General features: G+C 39.5%; 1 protein-coding gene across 7 annotated transcripts in view; it reads left to right on the forward strand.

Moving 5' to 3' along the window:
• The first annotated feature begins 18,243 nt into the window (after positions 1 to 18,243).
• SLC28A1 (solute carrier family 28 member 1) overlaps positions 18,244 to 27,335 on the forward strand; it is a 53,032-nt gene continuing 43,940 nt past the window's right edge. The window contains exons 1-2 of one of the 7 annotated variants that reach the window (XM_078151103.1): positions 18,244 to 18,279; positions 18,396 to 18,436. Coding sequence is in view for 1 of the 7 variants with exons in the window: in XM_078151107.1 (XP_078007233.1) it covers positions 25,710 to 25,721 (12 nt within the window). In the remaining 6 variants the exon portion in view is untranslated. Of the gene's footprint in view, positions 18,280 to 18,380; positions 18,437 to 25,050; positions 25,156 to 25,600; positions 25,722 to 25,902; positions 25,925 to 27,335 lie in introns of those variants that run through there. The other 6 variants (XM_078151105.1, XM_078151102.1, XM_078151107.1 and 3 more) reach the window with 6 other exon arrangements.

Below are 27,335 nucleotides of genomic sequence, written 5' to 3' on the forward strand. Positions count from 1 at the left end.
TTTGTTTTCTCTTTCTTTAGTAATGGATGCTGGGGTTATGGTTCTCTACCTTTTGGTCATTCAGTTAGCATTTATTAAGTGCCAGCTATATGCTAAGTGCTGGGGATATGGCAGTCCCTGTCCGTAAGGAGCTTGGATTCCAATGGGGGTGTCATCTCTTGGATTTCTGGGCACTGATTTGGGCATTGGACAGATCAGAAAATAAATCAGGCCCAGATCTCAAGTCCTATTTTCAAAAATTAATTAATTAATTAATTTTTAGTTTGCAACATTCACTTTCACAAGATTTTGAGTTCCAAATTCTCCCTGCCCTTTCCTGCCCTCCGCACCCCAAGATGGCATACAATCTGATATAGGCCACACATGTATGATCATATTAAATGTATTTGCACATTAGTTATGTTGAGAAAGAAAAATCAGAACAAAAGGGAAAAAGTAGGAGAAAGAAAAAAAAGCAAAAAGAGAAAATAGTATGCTTTGATCTGCATTCAGACTCCATAGTTCTTTCTCTGGATGTGGATAGCATTTTCCATCAAGAGTCTCCTGGACTGTCCTAGATCACTGCATTCCTCAGAAGGGCTAAGTCTAACAAAGTCAGTCATTGCACAATGTTGCTGTTACTGTCAAGTCCTATTTTTTTAAAATAAGTTTTTATTGGCTGATGTCTTTTGTTTTTTACATCATTATAATTTTTCCATTATCCTTCCCCCTCCCAGAGAGCCATCCCATATAACAAATAGTATTTTTAAAAGGAAAAAAAAAAGAAGACAGAAAAATCAGCACAGTAGATACATTGAAAAAGTCTGAAAACGTGCTATGTAACACCTGTGGACTTTCTACCTCCACAAAGGAGTGGGATGGGGGTGGACTCTCATATCTCTTTCTGAGTCATGCTTCTAAAGTTCTATGTTTCCCTGAGCATCTAAGCACACTAACATTTCAAACTCACCGAGACCGTTACAATAAAAGCTGTCTTCATTCATTTTGTAACCATCAGCCCTTCCCTAATTCTTTTCACTCCTCGTCAAGAAGAAGCCTGTGGTGGTCGGGGAAGAAGCAGAGCGAGGGACATCTTAGAAAGCTCCCATCCTCCCTCAGTGGCTGGGATTTATCTGATTGTTGCCTCTGCTACCCTCTTCAGGAAGTGTTAAGCCTAGAACCTGGCTAGTCTGATCACCCACCCCCTTCCCCAGCTCCATGTTGCACTTCCCAGGTTTCTTTCTGACCAGGCTCTCTACTTTCCCTCTAGTTTGATTAGTGATGATAATAGCTCACATGTGTATAACACTTTAGGTCTTACAAAATCTTTTGCTCATAGCAACCCCAAAGGGAGGAGGCAATGCAAATATTCTTAACCTTGTTTATGGGTAGGAGAACTGAAGTTGGGTGGCTTTGTTTGGGCCAAGATCTAGTAAGCTTCAGATGAGAAAATTTATTAAATACCTGTTGTATGAAGACCAAGGAACATCGTTGTTTGGTGAATAGAGTGTGGAACATGGAGCCAAGAAAACCTGGGTTCAGATCCTACCTTTGATACTTACTGTGTGACCATGGGCAAGTCACCTAATATCTCTGAGTGCCAGGCAACCACTCTCATTCATAGATGGGCTGCTAGATGGTGTAGTGGATAGAATAATGGATTTAAAGTCAGGAAGACAAGTACAGAATGCCATCTCTGACACTAAGTATCCATTGCAAGCTTCAGATTAAAAAACTCATTCAACCAATATTTATTATACACCTGTTGTATGCAAATCACAAAGCATTATGTTTAGTGAAAAAGTGATTTAATTTCTCTCTGCCTCAGTTTCTTTATAAAATAATCTACCTCCCAGGGTTATTGTTAGAGTCAAATGAGGTTAACATGTAAAATGCCATAAGATGAATGAACGAATTTATTAATCACTTGCTACATGTAAAACTCTGTGTTAAATGCTGAGGATACAAGTATAAAAGGAAGACAGTCCTTGCCCTCAAGGAGCTTATATCCTAGTGAGGGAGGCAACACATAGAAGGTTTCAGCTTCAAGTCAAATGGGAAGGTGTCTTTCCACTGTAAGGACAAAGTCTAGCAGCAAATCAGATGGTAATATCTCTTCTTTAATGCCATTTCCACTGATTAAATCATATCAGTTTAGATTTAGAGCCAGAAGGGACCTTAGAGACCATACATTCCAGTCCTGTTATTTTAAATATGAGGAAACTGAGGGAAACAGAGGTTGTGACTTGCCAAGCTACTTGATACAGTTAATGTCTGAGGCAGGATTTGAACCCAGGTCTTCCTGACAAGAAGCCCACTATTATTCCCTGCTTCTCTTTTTAAGCTTTGCAAATCTTAAAATGGTGTATAAGTGCTAGCTATTCTTCTTCTCCCCTCTAACACTGCCACCACTGTAGCCCAGGCATCCCATAAGTCTCAGTTTCTGTAAGAAGTTTTCCCCAGGCTTCCTTAATTTAGCAGCTTTCCTCAGAGATTATCTCCAATTTATCCTATTTACATATTTTACTGATACCTAGTAATTTGCATGTTGTCTCTCCCATTAGACTGGAGGCTCCTTGAGAGCAGAGACTCTCTCCTCCACTCCCTTTTCTTGGATCCCCAGCACACAGTAGGAACTTAATAAATGCTTGTTGACTTGATTCAACTTCTCTCTTATTGGCCATGGAGATCTTGTATATGCCAAATACACTGCTAAATCTGGTGGGAGATGCAAAGGTGAATGATCCCAGAAGACAGGTCTTCAACCCAGCTACAGAATGATCTTAGATCACTCATTTACTCCTTAGTTTAAGTACACTTCTAAATTATACCACTCTGGGTGGGAGAGTTCCTACTTTCTCAAGGTGCAGCACTATAAAATTTCACAACATGTTGACAGCTCAGACTGATAAGATCTTACAATCCTGCCCTAGTGAAAAGTTCCAAGGAATCTTATAGACAAGGACAACTTATTTAGCACAAAATATACTCCATTAAATATTTAACAGTTTTCAGAAATTTCTACCATATTCATTTACCAGCCAAATATATAATCTAACAGCATCTGCATTAAAAAGGGAAATTATTTTTCTAGCAGCATTTTTGCAATAGAAGAAAAAATTTACATACACAATGTCATGTATTTAAAATCTGAAAACTTATTATCCGTTAGGTGACATTAATTCAATCAAATGCATTTCCAAGTTATCTTACATAGCAAATCATTTATTACTTTTGGCATCCTATATTGTTTGAATTTAAGACCAATATAGAGCACTTACATTAACATTTATATAGTACTTACTACTTGCCAGGCTTTTCCTGGTTTTTAAAGCTTAATTTAAAGAGTTTCAGAGCTCTGCCTTCTGTAGTACTTTAACATGTTTACATTTTGATTTCTCAGTTGTTATTCTGAATTTCTTAAATGAATCAGCACAACAATTTGCTAATTTACATGATAGGGCAGTTAAGTAGTAAGTTTGAAGTTTTTCCCTTTATGAGGATACCAATCTTAAATGTTAATGGAGTCAATGCCAATTTAGAAAGCACTTTTTTCCCTTTTTTTCTTTCTTTCTTTCTTTCTTTTTTTTTGGCTAGACAATGGGGTTAAGTGACTTGCCCAGGGTCACACAGCTAGTACGGGTCATGTGTCTGGGGCCGGTTTTGAACTCAGGTGCTCCTGAATCCAGGGCTGGTGCTCTATCCACTGCACCACCTAGCTGCCCCAAATGCACTCTTTAAGTGGGAGAGCAATACCAAAGAAACATTTTGTCCAATTTAATTCCTCTAAGATGTGGATATTGTATTGTTCATCCTCTGCACAAGCCAGGCACTGTACTAAGAATTTAATAATTGTATGGTCCTCTCAACAACGTGAGGGATGAGGAGGAGAGGGGAATTGAGGAGAATGGAATTGAGGAGAGTGGGGGTGCTATTATTATTTCCTTTACAGATTAGCAAGTGTGATTTGTATTACATTCTGATTTATTATAATTTCACTAATATGAGAACACATCTCACTGTAAATGAAACCATTTAAATCAAGTCTAGGGTTTACAATCTTGAACAATAATATTTAGAACTTCAGTTTTTCCAAGGACCTCTTATGGTTAACATTTCAAATTTGAGGGCCAATTTTTTTAGCTCAAAATCGTCCGATGAACCAAATCATTTCCTTTTGTTTTCTTAATCTGGTCTATTCTGACACTTTAAGAGGGGAGATAAAGTATATGTCTTATCTTTTCCCTGGGACATCTATTCTTTTTAATTATTTACCCCACAAAGACTTCAGTTCACCCAGTTAATTTTGTGCTGCAAACTTTTGCTTCTTAGAGTTCCCATTTGTTACAGTTTTATAATACTGTTTAATATTTCTGACAGATATTTGTCTAAAAAGCTTCACAAATGTTTTTTAAACCATCTCTCTTGAAATTAACCTTTCATTTTACAATTTTGACTCTTACTTTTACTTTTTTTTCTTTTACTTTCATTGGATTCCAGAATTCCTCTAGTCTTTATTTCACAATCATGTCTCAAACTACCTATAGAATTTGTCTTCTTTTTTTATGGAATGTTTCATTTTCAATTTAGTACAAGTTTTTATTACACAAAACCAATTAACTGTGACACTGTCACCTCTCTGGGTTTTTAAAGGCTTACAAATACATAGTTTATTCCAATTTCTTTAGGTGACTTTGTTTCTAGTTTACCAATAAAGTTAAATCACTCATAGTACTTAATTAATTGCTCAGGCAGATACAAACATTATTCCAAATTAAATTTTATTTACTTTTAAAATATAAATTTATTTATTTTTAGTTTTCAACATTTACTTCCACAATATTTTGAATTCCAAATTTTCACCCCATCTTGCCCCTCCCCCACCCCAAGATGGCATGCATTCTGAATGCCCCATCCCTTAGCCCTCCCTTCTATCTCTCCCCCCCTTCTCTTATCCCCTTCCCCTTCTATTTTCCTGTAGGACAGGATAGATTTCTGTACCTTATTTCCTGTATTTCTTATTTCCCAGTTGCACGTGGAAACATTTTTTTTTTAAACATGTGTTTTGAAAACTTTGGGCTCCAAATTTTCTCCCTTCCTCCCACCCCACCCATCCTCATTGAAAAGGCAAGCAAGTCAATATAGGCCATACATGTGCAGTTATGAAAAACACTTCCATAGTAGACATGTTGTGAAAAACTAATTCTATTTCCCTTAATCCTATTCTGTCCCCCCCATTTATTCTATTCTTTCTTTTGACCCTGTCCCTCCTCAGAAGTATTTCCTTCTGATTACCCCTTTTCCAATCTGCCCTTCTCTCTATCGTCTCCCTGCTCTCTTGTCCCCTTCCTCCCCTATTTTCCTGTAGGGTAAGACAGATTTCTATACCCAATTGAGTGTGTATGTTATTCCCTCCTTAAGCCAAATCCTATGAGAATAAGATTCCCTCATTTCCTCTCACCTTCCCCTGTTTCCTCCACTGTAAGAACTTTTCTTGTCTGTTTTGTGAGATAATTACCCCATTCTACCTCTCCCTTTCTCTTCTCCTAGTATAACCTCTCTTCCCTTAATTTTATTTTATTCTCCAGATATCCCCTTCATCTTCAACTCACCCTGTGCCATCTATCTATCTGTCTGTCTATCTATCTATCTATATATCATATAATTTTTCCTCCACTACCCTAATACTGACAAAGGTCTCATGAGTTATAAATATCATCTTTCCATGCAGGAATGTAAACAGTTCAGCTTAATAAGTCTCTTATGATTTCTCTTTCCTGTTTACCTCTTCATGTTCCACTTGAGTCTGTATTTGAAAGTCAATTTCCTATGCAGCTCTGGTCTTTTCATCAAGAATGCTTAAAAGTCCTCTGTTTCACTGAATGACCACTTTTTCCCCTGAAGGATTATACTCAGTTTTGCTGGGTAGGTGATTCTTGGTTGTAATCCTATCTCCTTTGCCCTCCGGAATATTATATTCCATGCCCTCAGTCCTTAATGTAGAAGCTGCTAAATCTTGTGTATCCTGATTGAGTTTCCACATACTTGAATTGTTTCCTGGCAGCTTGTAATATTTTCTCCTTGACCTGGGAACTCTGGAATTTGGCTACAATATTCTTAGGAGTTTTCCTTTGGGGATCTCTTTCAAGGGGAGATCGGTGGATCCTTTCAATTTCTATTTTGCCCTCTGGTTCTAAAATAGAAGGGCAGTTTTCCTTGATAATTTCTTGAAAGATGATGTCTAGGCTCTATTTTTGATCATGGCTTTCAGATAGTCCAATAATTTTTAAATTCTGTCTCCTGGATCTATTTTCCAGGTTACTTGTTTCTCCAATGAGATATTTTTCCAATGACATATATTGTTTTCTAATTTTTCATTCTTTTGGATTTGTTCTACTGTGTCATGATTTCTCATAAAGTCACTATCTTCCAATTGCTCTATTCTAATTTTTAAGGAAGTATTTTCTTCAGTAAGCTTTTGGAATTCCTTTTCCATTTGGCCAATTTTGCTTTTTAGGGCATTTTTCTCCTCATTGGCTTTTTGGACGTCTTTTGCCATTTGGGTTAGGCTATTTTTTAAGGTGTTATTTTCTTCAGTTTTTTTTGGGTCTCCTTTAGCAAGCTGTTGACTTGTTTTTCATGATTTTCTTGCATCACTTTCATTTCTTTTCCCAGTTTTTCCTCTGCTTCTCTTACTTGCTTCAAATTTTATTTACTTTTTAAGTTTCTCCCTGATTTGAATATGTTTCTCTCTTTTCACTTTGGAACTTCACCAATACTACTTTCAGTTCCTCTTTTTGATTTCTTCTAAAACAAAATTGGGAACTTATCATTGAAATTACCATCATACTAAAACTTTTACAGTTTTTTTTCTTAAAACATATTCACTAAGATATTTCAGCATCTATAAAATTTGGAAATTTATAGTAGAGAATTTAGATTTCTGCCACAAATTTATTTTCTAATTCATAATGTTACAAATTTCTAATTTGTAATTAATTCTAATTCACAATGTCACAAATTGGAAACAAAGACTCCCTTCCTTCTTGTCTACCTTTCCAACTTGGCCAGAGTTCGAAAGGCAGAGAGGGAGACTTCCCTTTTTGAAAAGGCTTTAAAAGTTTCTAAAAAAAAAATACTCTTCTTCCTTTGGCTGATCAGGCCACAGGAAGAAATTAGCACAAAACACAGACAATACAATTAGACAAACACATAGATTTATTTGCTGGCAAAGTTTTTCCTTTTAGGTCTAGGTTTAGTCAAAAAGCCAGTGTATACAATTTTGAATTGTGAGTTTTCCTTGAGTCACTCTAGGGTCCCTTCAATTTTTTTATTCCATACATCTCACCTTTTCTTAAAGCATTTCCAGGCTAGATGACCCTCTTTGTTACAGTAAAGACATACTTGTGACTCTTGATTTTCTGATGGTCAAAAGGGAGCCAATCGTCCTTTGAGTAAAAGCCTAGAGTGTTTGAGGTTTTGGCTTATGTTTTACTTTCTTCCTTTCCCTTTCTTCAAAAACATATTGAGCATTACTCTTAAGCTAGATAATGTTCTTTTTATGGCATCCAGGGCAATTCTTATGGAAATAATTGCACATTTCTTCCCACAAAGATAGAGTTAATGATTCTAGCATCCCTTTGATTAATTCGATCTAACCTTGCATACTACTTAGCACTTTTAAACAACTTGTCATAAAAGTAGTAAGGAGTTTCATTTTCTTCCTGAGTGATTTCTTAAGATTTACTCCAGTTTTCAGGTTGAATGATACATGCTTCCATTCCCTTGATTAAGGATTTTCTAGCTTGTAATAGCCTGTCATAGTCAACTGGATTGTTACGGTTCCAATGTGGGTCTTGTAAAGGCCAATTAGAAAGGATTCCCTCTCTCTGCCCCCATCCCTGAAGGAGCAGAACTGGCTGGGGCATTTCTATTTGCTGCTTCTATGATGGCAGTTCTTTCCCCCCAAGGAGAGCAGAGTTTCTGTGAAATCAATTACATCTCTCCAGATAGAATTATAACCTCTAAATATGGCCCCAAATTAGGTTACAACAGTCCCAAACTCTTCATCAAATTTAGGGGTATCTGTCTTCCATGTAGAGAGATCAGAGGGACTAATAGCTTGGTAGAGTCTTAAAGGTACCAAATTTCTAGGCCAGGTTACATCATGTATAAATCTTTCATAGACAGGAAAGACACTAGCCACTGGTTGCTCATTTTAAAAAAAAAATTAAATCTTCTACCATAGTAGAAGGAGAATAAATTAGAGAAGCAGAAGGAGAAGACAGAGCAGGGTAAAGAGAGGAGGGCCCTTTAAGATGCTGCAGGTATGATCCATCAGATGGAGGTAGGGTACCCAGCAAAACCAATAGTTCATTTGTTTTGGGTGAGGTTATTCAATAGCCAATTGGAACTTTCTTAATAAACAATAATCAGAAGTGCCAAATTTAGGCCAGAATAAGTTATAGCTTAATCTCTGAAGTCTTAGACTAAATTTCACATAATTTGACAATGTTCCTTTTTGTCATTCCCAGTTGAACTGGGAATTTTCCCCTTGTTCCCAACATATGAGAAATTTCTCTGGGGGATTCCTTTTGGTAGCTACTGCTGGATCCCATCCTATAGAAAGGATGAGTCCCCCATAGATGGGACAGATTCCCTTGTAGAAGAGTCTAAATCCCCTACAGAGAGGCCTGATTCCCCATGGAAGGGATTCCAGGGGCTTACCTTGGCTTGGAAGAATTGAGATTGAGACTGAGGGGGAGTCCTACCCTTCTCCATGGAGAAGGCTCTTGGTGATGAGTCAACCAGTGTGTACTCTGGGGAGTTCCTTGAAGAAGCTATCTCAGGGGCTGGGGTCCCTCCTTCAACTCCTGGCTGGCTTGCCAATTGTCATAATCAAAATCTATGATAAAGATAAACTGAAGCAACACAGTTCTGAGCATGGTCAATTTATTAGTAAAGCTAGCAATTGCCAACAAATGGGATCCAAGGCTCCTCAGTGGTCAACCACATTCATTAAAGGCTAACAGAGCATCTTTATAGTCATTAATGAGGAAGATAACAAATGCACATCATCTCGGGCAGCATAAGTGTTGCTTTCTGATTGATCAGAACATGGAAACTGGGATTGGAACAGAACAGTTGTGGTCTGGAACATCTGGGCATGGGGAAATTATGGCTGGAACAAAGAACTTTGTAACTGGAACATTTTCCAGGAATAAGGAGCTCTGTGGTTTGTACCACATGTGCCAGAACGCACATGATTTAAAAGAAACTTAGCACAAAATGGAGGACAATAATTAATTTGATTCACATGATGGAGTGCAATTAAAATTACAATTTTATATTCTCAGGTCCTCTATAGGCAGCTAGGTGGTCTAGTGGTCCACACAGGACTTGGAGTCAGGAAGACTTGAGTTTCAATCATGCCTCACACTAGCTGTGTGATCCTGGGCAAGTCACATAACCTCTCTGTGCTTCAGTTTCCTCATCTGTAAAATGGGGACAATAAAAGCACCTATGTCCCAGGATTGTAAGGAAGATCAAATGCATTAAAGTATGTAAGCCACTTTGCAAACCTTAAAGTAATATGTAAATGTAAGCTACTGTTTTGCAGGGGTGTGTGTGTGTGTGTGTGTGTGTGTGTGCGTGTGCTTGGATTTTGTAACACTAAGGGAAGGAGAGAAGGAAAGGGAAGAAGGCTGTGGAAAGTTATATTCTTTGTCTGAATGTAACTAGCATTTGACTAAGGGTAAAATTGATGTTCTTAATCAAGTCTCATATTTTCATGCTTCAATGTTCCAGAGAAAATAATGGATTGTAGCTCCCACTCCAAATAGATTGGCATAACTTTTCAGGCCCTGGAGCAATGGTATCATGATTTTGGAGGGGCAGAGATTAAGAGAGAGAACCTTAAGAATGTTGGGATGGCCCAACATGGGCACTTAAGGTCCAGTTATCCAAGGATTATGGACTCTATGAAGTAAATGCCATGAGTGGGAACATGAAGCATATTCCATCAAGCCTAATGACATAGTTGGATGGATCTGAAAGAAGGAGGATCAGGAGGGATGGGGGCACTGAAAGAAGACCATATCACTGGCTGCTGCTCATAGTGATACAAAAAAATGGGGAGACAAACAGTCCAACTCCCTGAAGAGATAAAAGCATGTAGGATGCTTGTCAATAGGAGGCAAATAGGAGGTAAAGGGTACAGTACTGGACTTGGAGGTAAGAAGAGCTGGGTTTAAATCCCACATTAGATACTTGTGGGCTCTATGGCCCTGAGCAAGTCACTTAACCTCTTAGGACCTAAGTTACTCAATCTGTACAATTAGAGGGTTGGACTTGATAACCTCTAAAGTCTCTTCCAGTTTCAAATTTATGATACTGTGGCAGACCTGGAAAAACTACCTTCCATTTCTTATTAACAAAGGACCACTGGATCCAAGAGGCATCTGACAGCAGCCTTGTTCATTGCAGGAATCTGCTCCCTTTTCCTAGACCAGCCCCTGAGTGGTGTGGGTACCACATCAGGTATCAGAGGTGGTGCCATCTGCTGCCAAGGAATCGGGTCTGTTGCAAAGTAATTTTCAGCATTGGCCTGGGGAGAGTTTTCTTCTTTGGCTCATTTGGCAATGCCTGGTCACACTAATAAATCAACCCTTTGTTGAGGTAGCAAATTACTAGAGTCCCAACAAAGGGAACCTCTCCTATTTCAAAGGATAGATGCGTTGTTCTAAATGCAGTGGCTCTCCAAGAGGAGACTTTCCCCCAGAAATTAAGTTAAACCATAGGACTAACCCCTAGATGAGGACTTCAGTCTTGTTTGAATGGGCATTGCTAAACAGTCTTTATTTTTTATTTTTTTATTTTTTAAATTTATTTTATTAATTCATTTTGATTTACCAACTAATCACTTCCATATGCTTTTGAGTTTAAAATTTTTCTCCCCCCTCCTCCCCACCACCTTCCCCAAGATGGCACACAATCTGATATAGGCTATACATTTACACTCCTGTTAAACATATTTTCACATTAGTGAAGTTGTAAGTAAAAATTAAAACCAATAGGAGGAACCATCAGAAAGAGGAAACAAAACTCAACAGAAGAGAAAAAAAAAGATAGCAATTCAACTTTCAGTTATGATTGCTATCTGTGTCTTTTTTTCCATCCTTTTTTCCCCGTTTATGCTTTTTTTCTCTTTTCTCCTTCCCCCCCCCGTTACTAGTGTTTGACTTTTGATCACCGCCTCCTTCAGTCTCTCCTCCCTTCTATTATCCCTTTCCCTTTTCTTCCCCTTTGCCCTTACTGCTTCTTCCCTCCCTTCTATCCACCTTCCCTTTTCTTTCCCCTTTTCCCTCCTACTGTCTATAGGGCAAATTAGATTTCTATACCTAACTGATTATGTTTTTCCCTTCTTGAGCCAAATCTGATGAGAGTAAGGTTCAAACAATGCTCTCCCCTCTCCCTTCTTTCCCTCTGCTGTAATAGGATTTTGTGTCTTTTCCTGTAATGTAATTTACCTTTGTCTGCCTCCTCCTTTCTCAGTACATTTTCTAAGATCAGACTAATCCACTTACTTGGATCCATTTAACCCACTTGATTAGATTTTTTTTTTATCATTACATCAAAGTCAACTAATATCCACCCCCTTTATGTATACTCCTTTAACATGGTGTAATAACAATACAGTTCTCAAGAGTTGCAAGTGTCATCTTCCCTTGTAGGAATGTAAACAGTCTGACCTTATTAAAAGCATTTTGTATCTTTCTGTCCCATTTACCTTTTTATGTCTTTCTTGAATCTTGTACTTGAAGATCAAATTTTTTGTTGAGCTTTGGTCTTTTTTATAAGGAAGGTTTGGAAGTCTCCTATTTCGTTGAATATCCATCTCCTCCCTTGAAGAATCATGCTCATTTTTGCAGGGTAGTTGGTCCTTGGCTGCAATCCAAGCTCCTTTGCCTTATGGAATATCACGTTCCACTCCCTGGGGTTTTTTAATGTAGAAGCTGCAAGGTCCTGTGTAATCCTGACTGTGGTTCCGTGATATTTAAGTTGTTTCTTCCTGGCTGCTTGTAGCATCTTCTCTTTCATCTGCTAATTTTGGAATTTTGCTATTATATTCCTTGGCATTGTCAATTTGGGATCTCTTTCAGGTAGTGAGTGGTGGATTCTATGGTTATTTTCCCTTCTGGTTCTAGGACTTCTGGGCAGTTTTCCTTGGTGATTTCCTGAAAGGTACTGACCAGGCTTTTTTTCATCATGATTTTCAGGTAGTCCAATGATTTTTAAATTGTCTCTCCTGGATGATTTTCCAGGTCAGTTGTTTTACTGACGAGGTATTTTATGTTTTCATCTATTTTTTCATTTTTTTGTTTCTGTTTGACTGATTCTTGCTCTCTCATAGAGTCATTAGGTTCCATTTGTCCAATTCTAGTTTTTAACAAATTGTTTTCTTCTGTTAGTTTTTGTACTTCCTTATCCAATTGGCCAATTGTATTTTTAAGGGATTTGTTTTCTTCAGTGTAGTTTTTTTTCCAGTTTTCCAATTGTGTTTTTTAGGGACTTGTTTTCTTCAATGTACTTTTTTCCCAATTGGCCAATGGTATTTTTAAAGGACTCTTCTACCTCTCTCGTTAGACTTTTAAAATCTTTCTTGAGCTCTTCTAAGAAGGCTTTTTGGGCTTCAGACCAGTTCATATTCCCTTTTGATGTTGCAGATGTGGGTTTGTTGACAATGTCATCCTCTTCAGAATTTCTGTCTTGATCTTTTCTCTTCTCATAATATGAATCTGTGGTATGGTTTCTTTTTACTCATGGTTTCTTTATTCCCTGGCCTTTAAAGAGATTAAGCTCTCCTGGTGGGGAACAGAGGGCACTGACCCAAGCTTCTTGTGTTGGGAGCCCAGGTCTTGGTCCCTGGCTTTGTGTGCTGTGGCCTCTTATGTTGGCAATTGGAGGCTGTAGCATTTTGGCAACTTACCTTGTGTTGGGCTGGAATCAGCAAGGCTGGAACTTTCAGGTAATTCTAGGTTGCCTGCTTTCCCTTTTCTTTAGCTTTCTTCAGCTCCTTTTAGATGGGTGCTGCAGGTTGTTTATCTGCCTGGGGCCCCTTGCAGTGCTGTCTCCCTCATTTCTGCTAATGCACTGAGAGATTGCTTTGCGGTAAAATGCCGAGGCATCTGGTGGTTTTCTGAGCTGGTTTCCACCAGTTTTCCTGCCCTCACTGAGGCACTCAGAGGTCTAGGTGTTGGTGTTTGCTGCTCTACCACCTGGGCTTCAGAATCTCTTCCTGGGGTTCTGACAGCTTACCTGGTGTTGGGTTGGAATCAGCAAGGCTGGGACTTTAGATTGCTTTCTTCAGCTCCTTTCAGATGAATGCTTCAGGGTGCTTATCCTCCTGGGGTCCTTTGTAGTGCTGCTTTCCTTATTTTTGCTGAGGCACTGGGAGACCCATTTGCTAGGCTGCTGCACTGCTGCTCCCCGTCTTTCTTCTAGTTCAGCTGTTTCAGGGTTTTTTTTTTCTGGGATGATATTTTCTGGGTTTTCAGAGGTTGATAGGGGAGGGTAAGAGCAACTACCTTTTTTTTTCACTAAACTGTCTTTATGAAAATTCCCAGATGCCACTCTTCACCCTTAACTCCTTCCCTGCATCTACAAAATGACTGCCTTACGATTTGCTAGTGTGTCAGTACTTAAAGGTGATAAGGAAAAGTATGACCATAAGGCAGGGACTAATAACCCTCAGGTTTGTCCACTTCTGAATCACACCTTGTTAGGGAAAAGGAGGCTTTATGGGAGGGCAAGAGATAGTGATAAGAAAGCATGGGGAGGAGAACAAGTTAAATAAAAAATATAATTTTCCTGGGGGCTCCCACCCTCAATATGACTGGAAGTAATCAGAAGGACAATCACCCTGGTAACTCAAATCAGTTCCTGGGAATAGATTGGTTTCCAGTAGAGCTTTCTCCTTTTTAAAATTTCTCAATAGGGTCTCAGGAATGAAGGGTTGGAAGATGGACCCTTAATTCAGATTATGCCCCATGGTCTAACCCAATCTTCATTCCTGGTCAGATTGGGATGTTTGATGCCATCCAACCTAAGAGTAATACTTTTGGGGAACACTTATAAAGTCCCACTGAATCTTAGAGTTAGCTTTACCTACAACCAGAGGTATGTTGGAGCTAACTCATACCAGTTCAGGAGTGATCGTTAAATTTTCAGTGTAAGCATTTAGACCTTGGAACAAGGGTTAAAAATCAAGTCTTGAGTTATTGTTTTGTTGCGTGTCTAGACTTAAGAAAGTGATAGAATGTTAACCCATTGTTAAATATTTATTAGCACACTACTACCTCCAACCTCCTTGGTTTGGATTGATCTGGTCTCAATCCAATTTAGTATTGAAAGTGGATAGTGATAGTAGATAAAGTCATGGATTACTCCTAGTATTACTGCCATTTAATTTGATTAGGAAAAAATACGAATGGGAAATGGAAAAGGATAGCTCAGTTCCTTGTCCTCTATAGGGCTCTACCCTTGTCTCAAGCCATGGGAAATAAGAAGGGGGTAGAGAGTACACTGGGATGTTAAGTTTGGGTCAAAGGCCCTCAGAGGATAGAACTTTGGGAGGGAGCTGGCTCATGAGGTGGGAAACATAGTGCCCCCAATACTTGGCACATAGTAAGTGATTGATAAAGGCTTTTTCTTTCATTCATTCATTCCTTAAGGGGGAACCCTAAGTTCCCTGGGACTGGTCACAAGCAAAAGGACATTTTATTTATTTTTTTGGAGGGTTAAGTGACTTGCCCAGAGTCACACAGCTAGTGAGTGTTATGTGACTGAGGCCGGATTTGAATTCAGGTCCTCCTGACTCCAGGGCTGGTGCTGTATCCACTGTGCCACCTAACTGTCCCTCAAAAGGACATTTTATAAATAGATTTTCCACCAGAAGAATCTTGGTCAATTCTCTCAGTGATCATTTCCATTCTAGTCAACAACTGAATGTATTTTTTGGGGGGGTTTGCATTTTTATTTTTATTTTTCTTTTTTTAATATAAATTTATTTATTTTTAATTTCCACCATTCACTCCCACAAGTTTTTGAATTCCAAATTTTCACCCCATCTCCCCCCTCCCCCCACCCAAATAAGGCATGCATTCTGAATATCCCTTCCTCTAGTCTGTCTTCTCTTCTATCTCTCTCCCCTTCTCTTATCCCCTTCCCCTTCTATTTTCCTATAGGGCAGGATAGACTTCTGTACCCCATTTCCTGTATTTCTTATTTCCCAGTAGCATGTGAAAACATTGTTTTTAAACATATGTTTTTAAAACTTTAGGTTTCAAATTTTCTCTCTTCCTCCCTCCCCACCCACCCTCATTGAAAAGGCAAGCAACTCAATGTAGGTTATACATGTGCAGTTATGCAAAACACTTCCATAGTAGACATGTTGTGAAAAACTACTCTATTTCCCTTAATCCTATCCTGCCCTCCCATTTATTCTATTCTTTCTTTTGACCCTGTCCCTCCTCAGAAGTATTTCTTCTGATTACCCCTTTCCCAATCTGCCCTCCTCTCTATCACCCCCTGCTCTCTTGTCCCCTTCTCCCCTATTTTCCTGTAGGGTAAGACAGATTTCCATACCCAATTGAATGTGTATGTTATTCCCTCCTTAAGCCAAATCCTATGAGAATAAGATTCCCTCATTCCCTCTCACCTTCCCCTTTCCCCTCCACTGTAGAGACTTTTCTTTTCTGTTTTTTGTGAGATAATTTACCCCATTCTACCTCTCCCTTTCTTCTTCTCCGAGTATAATCCTCTCTCATCCCTTAATTTTATTCTCCAGATATGACCCCTTAATCTTCAACTCACCCTGTGCCCTCTATCTATCTATATATACATACATATAATTTTTTTCCTCCAACTACCCTAATACTGACAAAGTCTCATGAGTTATAAATATCATCTTTCCATGCAGGAATGTAAACAGTTCAATCTTAATAAGTCTCTTATGATTTCTCTTTCCTGTTTACCTCTTCATGTTCCACTTGAGTCCTGTATTTGAAAGTCAAATTTTCTATTCAGCTCTGGTCTTTTCATCAGAATGCTTGAAAGTCCTCTATTTCACTGAATGACCATTTTTTCCCCTGAAGGATTATACTCAGTTTTGCTGGGTAGGTGATTCTTGGTTGTAATCCTATCTCCTTTGCCCTCCGGAATATTATATTCCATGCCCTGCGGTCCTTTAATGTAGAAGCTGCTAAATCTTGTGTTATCCTGATTGTGTTTCCACAGTACTTGAATTGTTTCCTTCTGGCAGCTTGTAATATTTTCTCCTTGACCTGGGAACTCTGGAATTTGGCTATAAGTTTGGGGATCTCTTTCAGGAGGAGATCTGTGGATTCTTTCAATTTCTATTTTGCCCTCTGGTTCTAATATATCAGGGCAGTTTTCCTTGATAATTTCTTGAAAGATGATGTCTAGGCTCTTTTTTTGATCATGGCTTTCAGATAGTCCAATAATTTTTAAATTCTCTCTCCTGGATCTATTTTCCAGGTCAGTTGTTTTTCCAATGAGATATTTCACATTGTTTTCTAATTTTTCATTCTTTTGGATTTGTTTATGTCTGATTTCTCATAAAGTCACTATCTTCCAATTGCTCTATTCTAATTTTTAAGGAAGTATTTTCTTCAGTAATTTTTGGACTTCCTTTTCCATTTGGCCAATTTTTCTTTTTAGGGCATTTTCTCCTCATTGGCTTTTTGGACCTCTTTTGCCATTTGGGTTAGGCTATTTTTTAAGGTGTTATTTTCTTCAGTATTTTTTTGGGTCTCCTTTAGCAAGCTGTTGACTTGTTTTTCATGATTTTCTTGCATCACTCTCATTTCTCTTCCCAGTTTTTCCTCTACTTCCCTTACTTGCTTCTCAAAATCCCTTTTGAGCTCTTCCAAGGCCTGGGACTGATTCATATTTTTCTTGGAGGCTTTGGATGTAGGAGCTTTGACTTTGTTGTCTTCTTCTGGTTGTATATTTTGATCTTCTTTTTCACCAAAGTAAGATTCTATGGTCTGACTCTTTTTGTGCTGCTTGCTCATGATCCCAGCCAATTACTTGATTTTTAAACTCTTTTTTAAGGTAAGAGTCTGCTTCCAATGTGGAGAATGTACTGTCCCAAGCTTCAGGGGTTTGTACAGCTGTTTTCAGAGATACTTGTAGGGACCTGTAAATTTTCAGTTCTTCCAAGGTGGTATGATAAGGGAGGTGTTTACTCCTTTCCTGGCCTGTGACCACAAATATTCCTTTCTGTCCCGTAACTGTGAGAAGTGGTTCCTCTCCACAGCCACTACAAGCTCCACCATGCCAGTGTTCCTCCTCACCCCAGCGCTGCCGCCTAGAACTGTGACCCAGATCTACAGATGGGCAAAGCAAGAGATTCCTGGCTCAGCACTGGCAAAGAGATCCCTGCAATCCCTCTGTGATCAGCCACTGGATTCCCCCTCAGTCTGTGGGCCAGAAGCTGGGGAAGCAGCTGCTCCCCCCAGGGCCACTCTCTTGGGGAATGGAGCTGAAACCCCACCTTCCTGTCTCAGCACCAACAGAACCAGACTTTTCCCACTGAGTTTCTAAGTTGTCTTTGGCATTCATGGATTGAGGAGTCTGGAAACCTCCACAGCTATTCAGTCCTCTGAGGCCTGCTCCAGGTTCCCTGTGGCCTGCGCACCCACGCCGCTCTGTGCTGCGCTCCCAGCCCAGTGCGATACACCTTTCTGATCAATCATCCAGGTTGTCTTGGGCTAGAAATTTGTTTCACTCTGTCTTTTTGTGGGTTCTGCTGCTTCAGAATTTGTTTAGAGCCATTTTTTTATGAGTATTTGGAGGGGTTTGGAGGAGAGCTCAAGCAAGTCACGGCTTTCACTCCACCATCTTGGCTCCGCCCCCCAACAACTGAATGTATTGACTTGTATTTTGTACTGTAATAAAGATTCATAGTAATACATGTGGGATCTCTATATTAAAACTAATTGTATTAATTGGGCTAACCAGTTCCTGGAGCCCCATAGCTATTTGCAGTTATTAGTTGCCTAGATCATGGGAACAAAGGGTCAGGGAGTGGATAATGGAAAACCAGGAGTTGGGTCAAACTGTGGCGGCTCAGTTAATTAGTAATTTACCATCAACAGATTCCAGAGGATAGAGGTAGATCAACTACCTGAAAGGGAGAGGTCTCCTTCAATGAAGACATAAAGACTACTCTACCTTCTATTTGGGGGTGGGGTGACGCTTAGATCCTTTGAATAGGTGGGGGCCACTATTGGAGAAGGGTGTTACTGTGTGTGCCTGCTCTCTAGGAATTGTTTATGTGAGTGCTACTATTTCTGTTGAGAGGAAAGCTGACTTGCGCTTCTCTGTTCCAGGCGGAAGAAAACAGGTTGAAGTTCCTGACCAAACTAAGCAGGTAAGAAAAACAACTTAATTTCATCAGGGCATGGAGCTTCGTCAGATATTGTACATAGCAATTCAGACAGAGATGCTCTAGAAATTACATTTAAAATGGCAAAATTTGGGCTCATGGATGGCAGACTGTTTAATGGTAGGGAGTTAGAAAATCCACAGTCGAGATGTGGGAGGGTCAGAGTATGCACAGGAGTTTGAGTAGTGGAAGTGATGTGAGAAACAGCTGGGTTTGGGGGTGATGGAGGGCAATCTTGGACATTTCTTTTTGTTCCCCACATAATGCCTTCTGTTCCATGCTGGCTCATTTCATTTCAGGACAAAGTAAATAGGGCTGGTTTATTTGAAGGAAACTAAATCTGTTTTTAATAAATAAAGCTTAGCACAATGTCATCTATTCCATGAATGATAAAGATATCACAAATATACCTTAGCAATTCACTTCATCTTTTTTTAAGAAAGCATTTTTGCTCAATAATATTGTACCATAGGCCATACATTAATAATAGAGGAGGAAGGCCAGCTATTTCATGTCATCTCCCCAGGACAGTGTGGGACAGGTCAGGAAGATGCCATGACATTAAGCAGGTAGGTGGTGCAAGCATCAGAATGCTAGGCTGAGAGTCAGGGAACTGGCCTTAGATACTTACTAGCCATGTGACCCTGACAAAGTCACTTAACCTCTATTTTTCTCAGTTTCCTCTTCTATAAAATGAGGATAGTAATACAACTATTTCATGGAGTTGTGAGAATATGTTAAAGTGCTTTGTAAACCTTAAAGCACTATATAAATGATGGTCATTATAATTAAGGGATGAGCATAGGGTTGAGAGAAAGGAGGAGTATAGAGTTTAGATTTGAAAGGGACAAAAGGCTGGGGAGTTGGTTTATTATTTTTAAAATTAAGAATTATTTTGTATTTGTGTTTTCAGTTCCCAAATCTACAAAGTGTTATATAAACTACAGGGAATCTGAGCACTCGATCTGTATTTCTTTGAACTCCTGGATTTGGGCTTACCTGTAGACCAAGGGAGAAGGGGTGGGGGTGGGGAGGGAGGAGAGAGGGCTGGTGCCTTGTCTAGGAAGGATCCTAGGCCTGTTTAACATATTTAGTTTTATTCTTTTAAAAAAAATTAGGATTAAAATTGTATACAGTATGCTTTTTGTGAATAACCTCAATGGGAACCTAGTAGGAGTAGGAGAAGGCAGGTTGCTCATGAAGTAGGAATGAGGGCTGAGACATAAGAAATTTGATTACAATAATAATAGCTAGCATTTATATAGTGCCTACTATGTGTCAAGTACTGCACTAAACACTTTACAAATATAATCTGTTTGATCCTCACAACACCCCTGGGAGGTAGATACTATTATTATCCCCATTTTACAGATGAGGAAACTGAGGTAAATAAAGGTTAAGTGACTTGCCCCAGCACACAGCTACTAAGTGTCTGAGGCTGCATTTGAACTCAGATAGTCCCAACTGCAGGCCTAGCATACTACCCTCTGGACCACATAGGTGCCGCAGTAGCTGTGGATTAGATAAATCCATGCTCACTAAACCCTTAGATTAAGTAAACAAGTGCTGCCATTTACAAAAGGGTGGGTTTTTTTTTCCCAGGGGAAAAATGATTCATATTAGGAAGATTTCTGGCTTTATTTGCCTCTCTCTAACTCCACAAAGGTGCCTGGTTAAAGTGGGAATTAAATAGCCTTTTGATTAGACTTCCAGCCTTCTCTGCCCTAACATCAGGCTACTTGGAAACCATCCCAAAGCCGAGGCCTAAAGACAACTTAGTTTTGCTTTCCCCTGACACGTAGGGTCCTGTAGCCCAGTTGTGGTCAGTGCAGCAATGATGTAGCGTCATGGCATGACAGGCCCAAAAACCTCAAAATGGGGTTTTTCCACCAGGAAGTCTGCTAACTTGTTGCTTAATTCTGTCCGGTAGTTAGGACCAAATGCTATCAGTTAAGCTTTCATTGCCAGCAGTTTGGCTCTCTACATACCTCCAGAGAATTCTCTGGGGAAACCACTAAGCTCTCCCAGGACCTCTTTCCAGCTAACTCTGTCTCTTTGTAAGTGGCAATACTTGTCTAGGTAGGTAATCTAATGGTTTAGCGAGTGTAGACATCCATCTTATGGCTCAGTCCCCATTCCTCCTTCAGGGGACTCCTGCTTTCTCTCATTCCTGCTGGGTTTCCATTGAGATTATTCACAAAAAATCATACTGTATACAGTCAACGTTTTGGAAAAAGAATAAAACTGTAGTAAGCAGCCGATTTAGGCTAGCTTTTTCCTAGACCAAACCACTACCTCACTTGGCTCCAGGTAAGCTCCAAACCAGGAATTTGAAGGGATATAGTTCAGGTGCTCAAATCTCCAGCTTCCACTGCTGTAAGGCAGAAGAGGTGTTAACTACTTATTGGGGCTTAAGATGCTGAAAGTCCTAGGATTCTCCTGTTGCCACTGCCTTTCTGCTGTGTCCTAGCTCCCTGCTTTGTTCTGGGTACGTATTCTACTTTTCCCTTCTGAATTTACTCACTGTTCCATCCTTCCCCCAAGCTTGCTTATAATCAAAGAGTGATATACCAAAGGAAAACAAGCCTGTTCCATGTCTGTAGCCATTTTCTCTCCATCCCATTTTCTCCTGTAAAGTTCACCCCTTCTTGCCTCCTGTCATTTTCCCAAGTGCCCCTCTGCCCAAGTAAAGGGATGGGGGAGAGGACTAGCCATCTTCTCTACAGAATCACAGAACATGAGTGCTAGAGGAGAACTTAAAAATTCTCTTGCTCAACTTCCTCATTGTGTAGAGGAGTACACTGAATCCTAGAGAAGGAAATGACTCACTTAAGATCATGTATGAAGTTAGTGACAGAATTAGGATGAGCACTCAGTCTCCTACTTTAGACTTCTTCCTACTGGGAGCCCCAAACCCATCTCTCCCTTGCCACTTTTAATACACTTAGCAAGGATCCAAAATATGAATTGAGATGAATATTTAGCCTTCAGGGGACTCATAGGTGTTGGCCATTCCATTCTGCAGAGAAACAAGGAAGAAACTTCAAGTGCATCTATGTAGCAACAGTATTGGAAATAGGTCTTGGAAGAAGAGTTTCATAGTTTTGGTAGAAGTTGGTCAAAGGTAACCAAACTAGAGATAGAAGCAGTTACAAAAGATAACAGGTAATTTTGATTATGGGAAATAGAAAACTTCTGAATAAACAAAATTAATCCAACTAAGATAAAGAAAGGAAATGGTCAAATGGGAAAAAATGTTTACCAAATTTCTTGGTTAAAGATTGGTATCTAGGATTTATAGACAACTAATAGAAATATGAAAGATTGAAAGCCTTTTCCCAAGAACTAATAGGTCAAAAGATATAAACAAATAGTTCTCAAAAGAAGAATTGCAAACCATTAGAAATCATATAGAAAAATGTTCTAAATCACTAATAATAAGAAAAATGTATCAGGTAAGGTGGCCCATGCCTATTATTTCTGTTACTGGAAAGGCTGAGGCTAGTGGATTCTTGAGTTTGGGAATTCTTACCTGTCTTAGGGCTAAAATCCATCTGGTTTCTGTGTTGTCTGCCATTAGTATGGTGACCTTCTGGGAGTGTGGGGCTACCATACTGCCTATGAAGGGGCAAGCTGTTCCAAATAAAAAGCAGAAGAGGTAAAATCTTCTATGCCAATTAGCAATGGGGTTGGGCCCAAGAGAAGCTGTGTACTTCTAGCCTGGACAAGATAGAGATATATGGGGACAGAAGGGGGGGAAGGTGGGGGAGAAAGAGATAGAGAAAGAGAGAGAGAAAAAGACAGAGAGAGAGATGTTAATAGAAACAGCTTTAAGATTTCATTTTGCGCCTAGTAAATTGTCAAAAATGACAAAAACTAGTCAATGGAAAGACGATATTAATGCGTTGTTGATAGAGCTGTCAATTAGCAGGACTATTTTGGAAAACAATTAGGCAAATAAAGTGGCTAAAATATCCATACCGTTTGACAGAGATTCCATTGCTATACATATGTAATGCAAGTCAATGATAAAAAGAAAGGTACCATATAGACCAAAATATTTATAGAGCATTTTAGAAATAAAATGCTTAACAAAGGTAACAAAGAATTGGAATCATTGATTGGGAGATGGCTCAATGAATGGCAGTACATGAATGTAATGGAATATTGTGCTATAAGGAACAACAAATATGATCAAGGCAGAGAATTATGGAAAAACTTACATGAACTGATGCAAAGTAAAATTACCAGAGCCAAGAAAAAAAATATACACAATGACTACAACAATTTAAATCAAAAGAACAACATAAAACAACTAAAAATGAGAAGCTACCTCTCCTCATTCCTTTGCAGAGATATGGGTGTATGTGTGAGTGTGTTTCACAGTTATGGAATATTGTATCTATTGTCAAATTTTTTTAGATTTATTGATTAGTTTTGCTGACTTCTTTCTTCTTCTTTCTCTTTTTTCCTTTAAAAATTCTTTGTTATTAGGGATGGCTCTTTGGGAAAGCAGAGAGGGAAGAGATATAGGGAAAATTTAAGTGATGTAAAATTAAATTAAATCAATAAAGATTTATTTAAAAAATAAGCATTTAGTCAAAGGTAAATTTGACAAAAATATTGTTTGCAGAAGAAGTCAAAAATAATTTCAGAGAAACAAGAGTTATGCAAAGGAAAACCCCAGAGCATTAAAACTCAGTTTTGGGAATTCATTTTCTAGCAAGTGAAAGTGTACTTGACTACAAGATAGTGGGTCATTTCCAACTGGACTGTTGGTTCAGGCATTTTTGGTGGATCTGATTTCCCTAGAGTGATGGTCTCTCTCTTTTTTTTTAAGTGTGTGTGTGTGTGTGTGTGTGTGTGTGTGTGTAGGAGAGGAATTTTCCAGTGACACCTGGCAACTACTGCTGCCAGTGCCCAGGGTCAAGATTAAGTTGCAACTAGTTGTCCCAAAGGGCCAATGCCTTTCTCAGAAGGGAGAAGTCTGGGAGATTGTATAGCAATGGTGGAATGGAGGAATGTTGAGCTCTTCCTTGGGAAGAGTAGGGTATATTAGTTATAAGCCTCTTGATTGGCTAGCAAGAGGAGCACGGGATACACTCTCATTTGGTTCACCCAACATCCTTTGGGATCAAACCGTGGTTTCAAAAGCATCCCTCAGCCCCCCTCCCCACACTTTGGAGACCATTGCCCTGAAAGATCCAAGTGGAATCTCCTAGTTTTCTGTTCCTGGCAAAACTCTAAGGAGGAGCCAGGCAGATTTTCATTAATTAATTAATTTTGTGCCAGCAAGTCCATCACATTGCAGTTTTCTGGGGCATTTTGGGAACGGAAGTTCAACCATTGCCTCAGATAGGGACAGACAGAACAAGGAGAATGGGACAGGGAGAGATTCCTTCTCTCAGGCATATGATTTGGAAGCCAGTCTCGTGCCTCATCCCTCATTCCCACCCCTTTCTCTTCAGTGCATATAAGAATGTAAACAAGACCACAGCTATGAGGGTTGTCAAGACAGCATAATCACCCAAGGAGTGAAAGGACCTAGGATGCAGAGAGTGATTATGCTCCAGAGGAAACTGATGAAGCTTAGAAATTAAAGGAAGGGTGGTTTTGGTGGCTAGGAGAGGACGTGGTTCAGGCAAGGACTTGGGAGAAAATTATAGTCTCTCAAAACATAATAAAATTCATTCATTAAAGTATTTATTATGCTTACAATGCTATGCTAGATACTAAGTGGAATGCCCTTGGTAAGCTTATTACACACACACACACACACACACACACACACACACACACACACACACACATACCCCAAAGGAATATATGATTAAATGTCAGTGCAGTGACTCAGTTGAGATAGAGAAGTACAATGAAAAAAACACTTTCTGTAGTTACAGGGTCTTGGTTCAAATTCTCCCTATTTTGCCCACTAGCTGTACTACCTCAGACAAATCACTTAAGCTTCCTGGGTCTCAGTTACCTCACCTGTCAAATGAGGAGATTGAACAAGATGCCCTGTGAGGTCCCTTTTTAGCTCTAGATCTGGGCTCCTGGTGGATGAGAGCAACTGGGGAAGGTTTCCTGAAAGAAATGAGACTAGAACTAAGCTTTGAAGTACACTGAGCTATTGTCCAATGGGGTGTTTTCCAAGACATCAGTCAGTTACAGAGTTTTCCATGGAATCTGATTTCCCTAGAGGACCCATGAACAAGTTGAGTAGGCAGGAAAGGAAACAGCGTAATTAAAGTCATGGGAGTTAGATTTAGCGTTGGAAGGGTCACTAGAGGTCTTGAAGTCTAACCTCTTCATTTAACAGATGAGGCCCAGGGAGGTTAGCTTGCTTACGGTCATACGGCTAGAAAATGTCATGGGTAGGATTTGAACCTAGGCTTTCCTGATTATAAGTCCAGAGTTTTATCTACTATGCCACGCCACTCTAAAACCCACCCCACAGGAAGCCCTGGATCCTCATGGAGTTGGTAGGATGATGAGCAGATGGCTATTCATAACATCAGGCACTAATGATATTGCCAAGAATTTTTGTGGGAGGATCCAGCCCGTTACTGAACTCTGACCAGACTTTTCCTGATGAGATAAGAGGACAGGGGCAAAGCACAATCACATTTATATTTGTTCTTCCTTGAAAATAATATGACTTTAATTCTATCACTGAGCAGTGTAACCTAGTTGCCCATAAAAATGTAAGTAAAAAAACTGTTTCTTCTTGTGGATGTACATGTTAGCATTCGTGTGTGTGTGTGTGTGTGTGTGTGTGTGTGTGTGTGTGTGTGTGGGCGTGAGCATGGTACTATGTCTCCTCATGCATACTAAGTTTCTGTGTTTGTGAGTGTGAGTCAGTATCTTGCATGCGTGTTCCAAATTCAGGCAATTTAGGACTTGTAGGGGAAAGGAATTATAGAGGCCTCCAAGGAGAATGTGAAGGAGGCAGGTGAAGATAAGAAAGGGGGAAAAAGCAAAGACAGGAGATGCCAAGAGTTGTTTCTTTGGCTTTGTCTTCATCTTGGTCTGTGGTTTCATTTCTAAGGTCTTTCACACTTTTGAAAGATGTGGACAAATTGCTTTCATATCCTTATTTGTCTGTTCAAATGTGTTTTGAAATGTTGTTCTGGGAAGCAAAGCATAAATTCTTCCGCTGAGTCATTTTTGGTGGAAGCCAAGCTGAAAAAACAAAACTCCAGACATTACTAACTTCAGGGATCCAGCTGAAGAGAATACTACTAAAAAGAAGAGTTGTATGAAGATGCAGGTAATCGATTGGTGAATACCTTGTAGTCAAATAGTGATGACAAGGGGGAGACTCTCTTCTTTGAGAGGGCCAATACTACCTTTTGAGTGGAAAGAGATTCACATTGCTAATCCTCACAGAGCAGAAAACAAGTCTCTCTCACTTGCTAAGAGTCGGAGAGGGATGGGTAACTAAGAAATAAAAGTGCTGAGTGCTGGCTGACGGTAAGAGGCATTGGCACAATCAATGGAGAGAGCAGTGGAGTTGATTACATTTGAAAGTTAGTGAGAAAGGTAGCAAGTAGTTTCTATACGATTATTTCTTTTAATCTTGTACTAAACTGTGAATTGTGTTTTAAATAATTCAGGTTTGAAGGCATTTTAACTTAGCTACCTGTCATTTCTCAAATAAGGAGGGTTGATTTGGCTGCTCTTGCTTCTCTTGTCTGTGTATTGTCTTCTCAACATGTTATTTTCTTCTTGCAGCTGTGCTTTTGGTCCAAGAAAATAATTTTGCCTAATGGGATGAATGAATGTATGAAAAGGCATTTATTAAGCACTTACTAAGTGTCAAGCATATGCTATATGCTGGGGTTACAGATGCTAAAGCAACAATTATTGCCCTCATGGAGTTTATATTCTAATAGAAGGAGACACAGATGGGGAAGTAGTGGCCAGGGAGGGATATTTCGGTTTGGAAAATTATGGGTAAAGTCAGAGGGGAGCAGACTGACGCATTCTTTCTAGAAGGAATGGCAGGATTGATTTGATTTTGGTTCCAGGATTGGAAAGGGAGAAGGGGAGGCAAGAGGTTACACTTGTAGCATAGTGGCTGGTGATTAGATTAGATAATTATGGAGTGGTGTGGCTGGAGCTCATCTTAAGTGAAGTGAGAGACTGAGGCAACCGTAGATAAACACAGCTGGCACCACAGGTCGAGAGTAAAAGTACTGTTTTTCAGTCAAAGGCATGAGTGTATAAAGATGACAAGTTGTTATACTTCATGGTTTTAATGGTTTTATTTTAGAGAAAAAAATCATATTTGAGTGGAAAGAGTGTGTTACATTCTGTCTTCTCTATGGAAAGCCCATTCATTTGGATCTTGAGCTGTAGTACAGGCACTACCATCTGCCTGATGGCAAGGAACCTACATTGAAGATATAATACCTAGAGAGAAAAAGAAAATCCCCCCAAAAAACCTCCAACTTCACATGTGCTGACTTTGCAAATCCAAATCTAATAAGTGACAGCAAGCATTGCAGAAGGAAAAAGGGGAAAAGGCTTTTTGACTGATTTCTCCATTTGTAATTCTGAATGGAGATTATGGTTCTTAATGTTCCCATTCCCTCCTCCTCTCAATTGTTGCCCACAACTTTCTCAGTTGGAGGGAACTCTCCAATAGTAGAGGCTTGATAGGGCATTTGTACAAGGCCATAAGAGATTAAAATTCTTTGGGTGGGAGAGGAGGCTTCTCCTACCGTGTGGTTACCTCCCTCTCTACCTCTTGGGGAAGAGATGAATTGTGAGAGGAAGGAGATTAAGTAGCGTGAAACTGTATTCTCAGGATGCTTCACTGCTGAGACTATTGCTTTCTGGGGAGCTGTGTTAACTTTAGGTGTCCTGGCATTATGGCTTC

Source organism: Phascolarctos cinereus, unplaced genomic scaffold (genome assembly GCF_003287225.1).
Source record: "Phascolarctos cinereus isolate Bilbo 61053 unplaced genomic scaffold, phaCin_HiC Scaffold_3;HRSCAF=262, whole genome shotgun sequence".
In the NCBI taxonomy this organism is placed as follows: Eukaryota; Metazoa; Chordata; class Mammalia; order Diprotodontia; family Phascolarctidae; genus Phascolarctos; species Phascolarctos cinereus.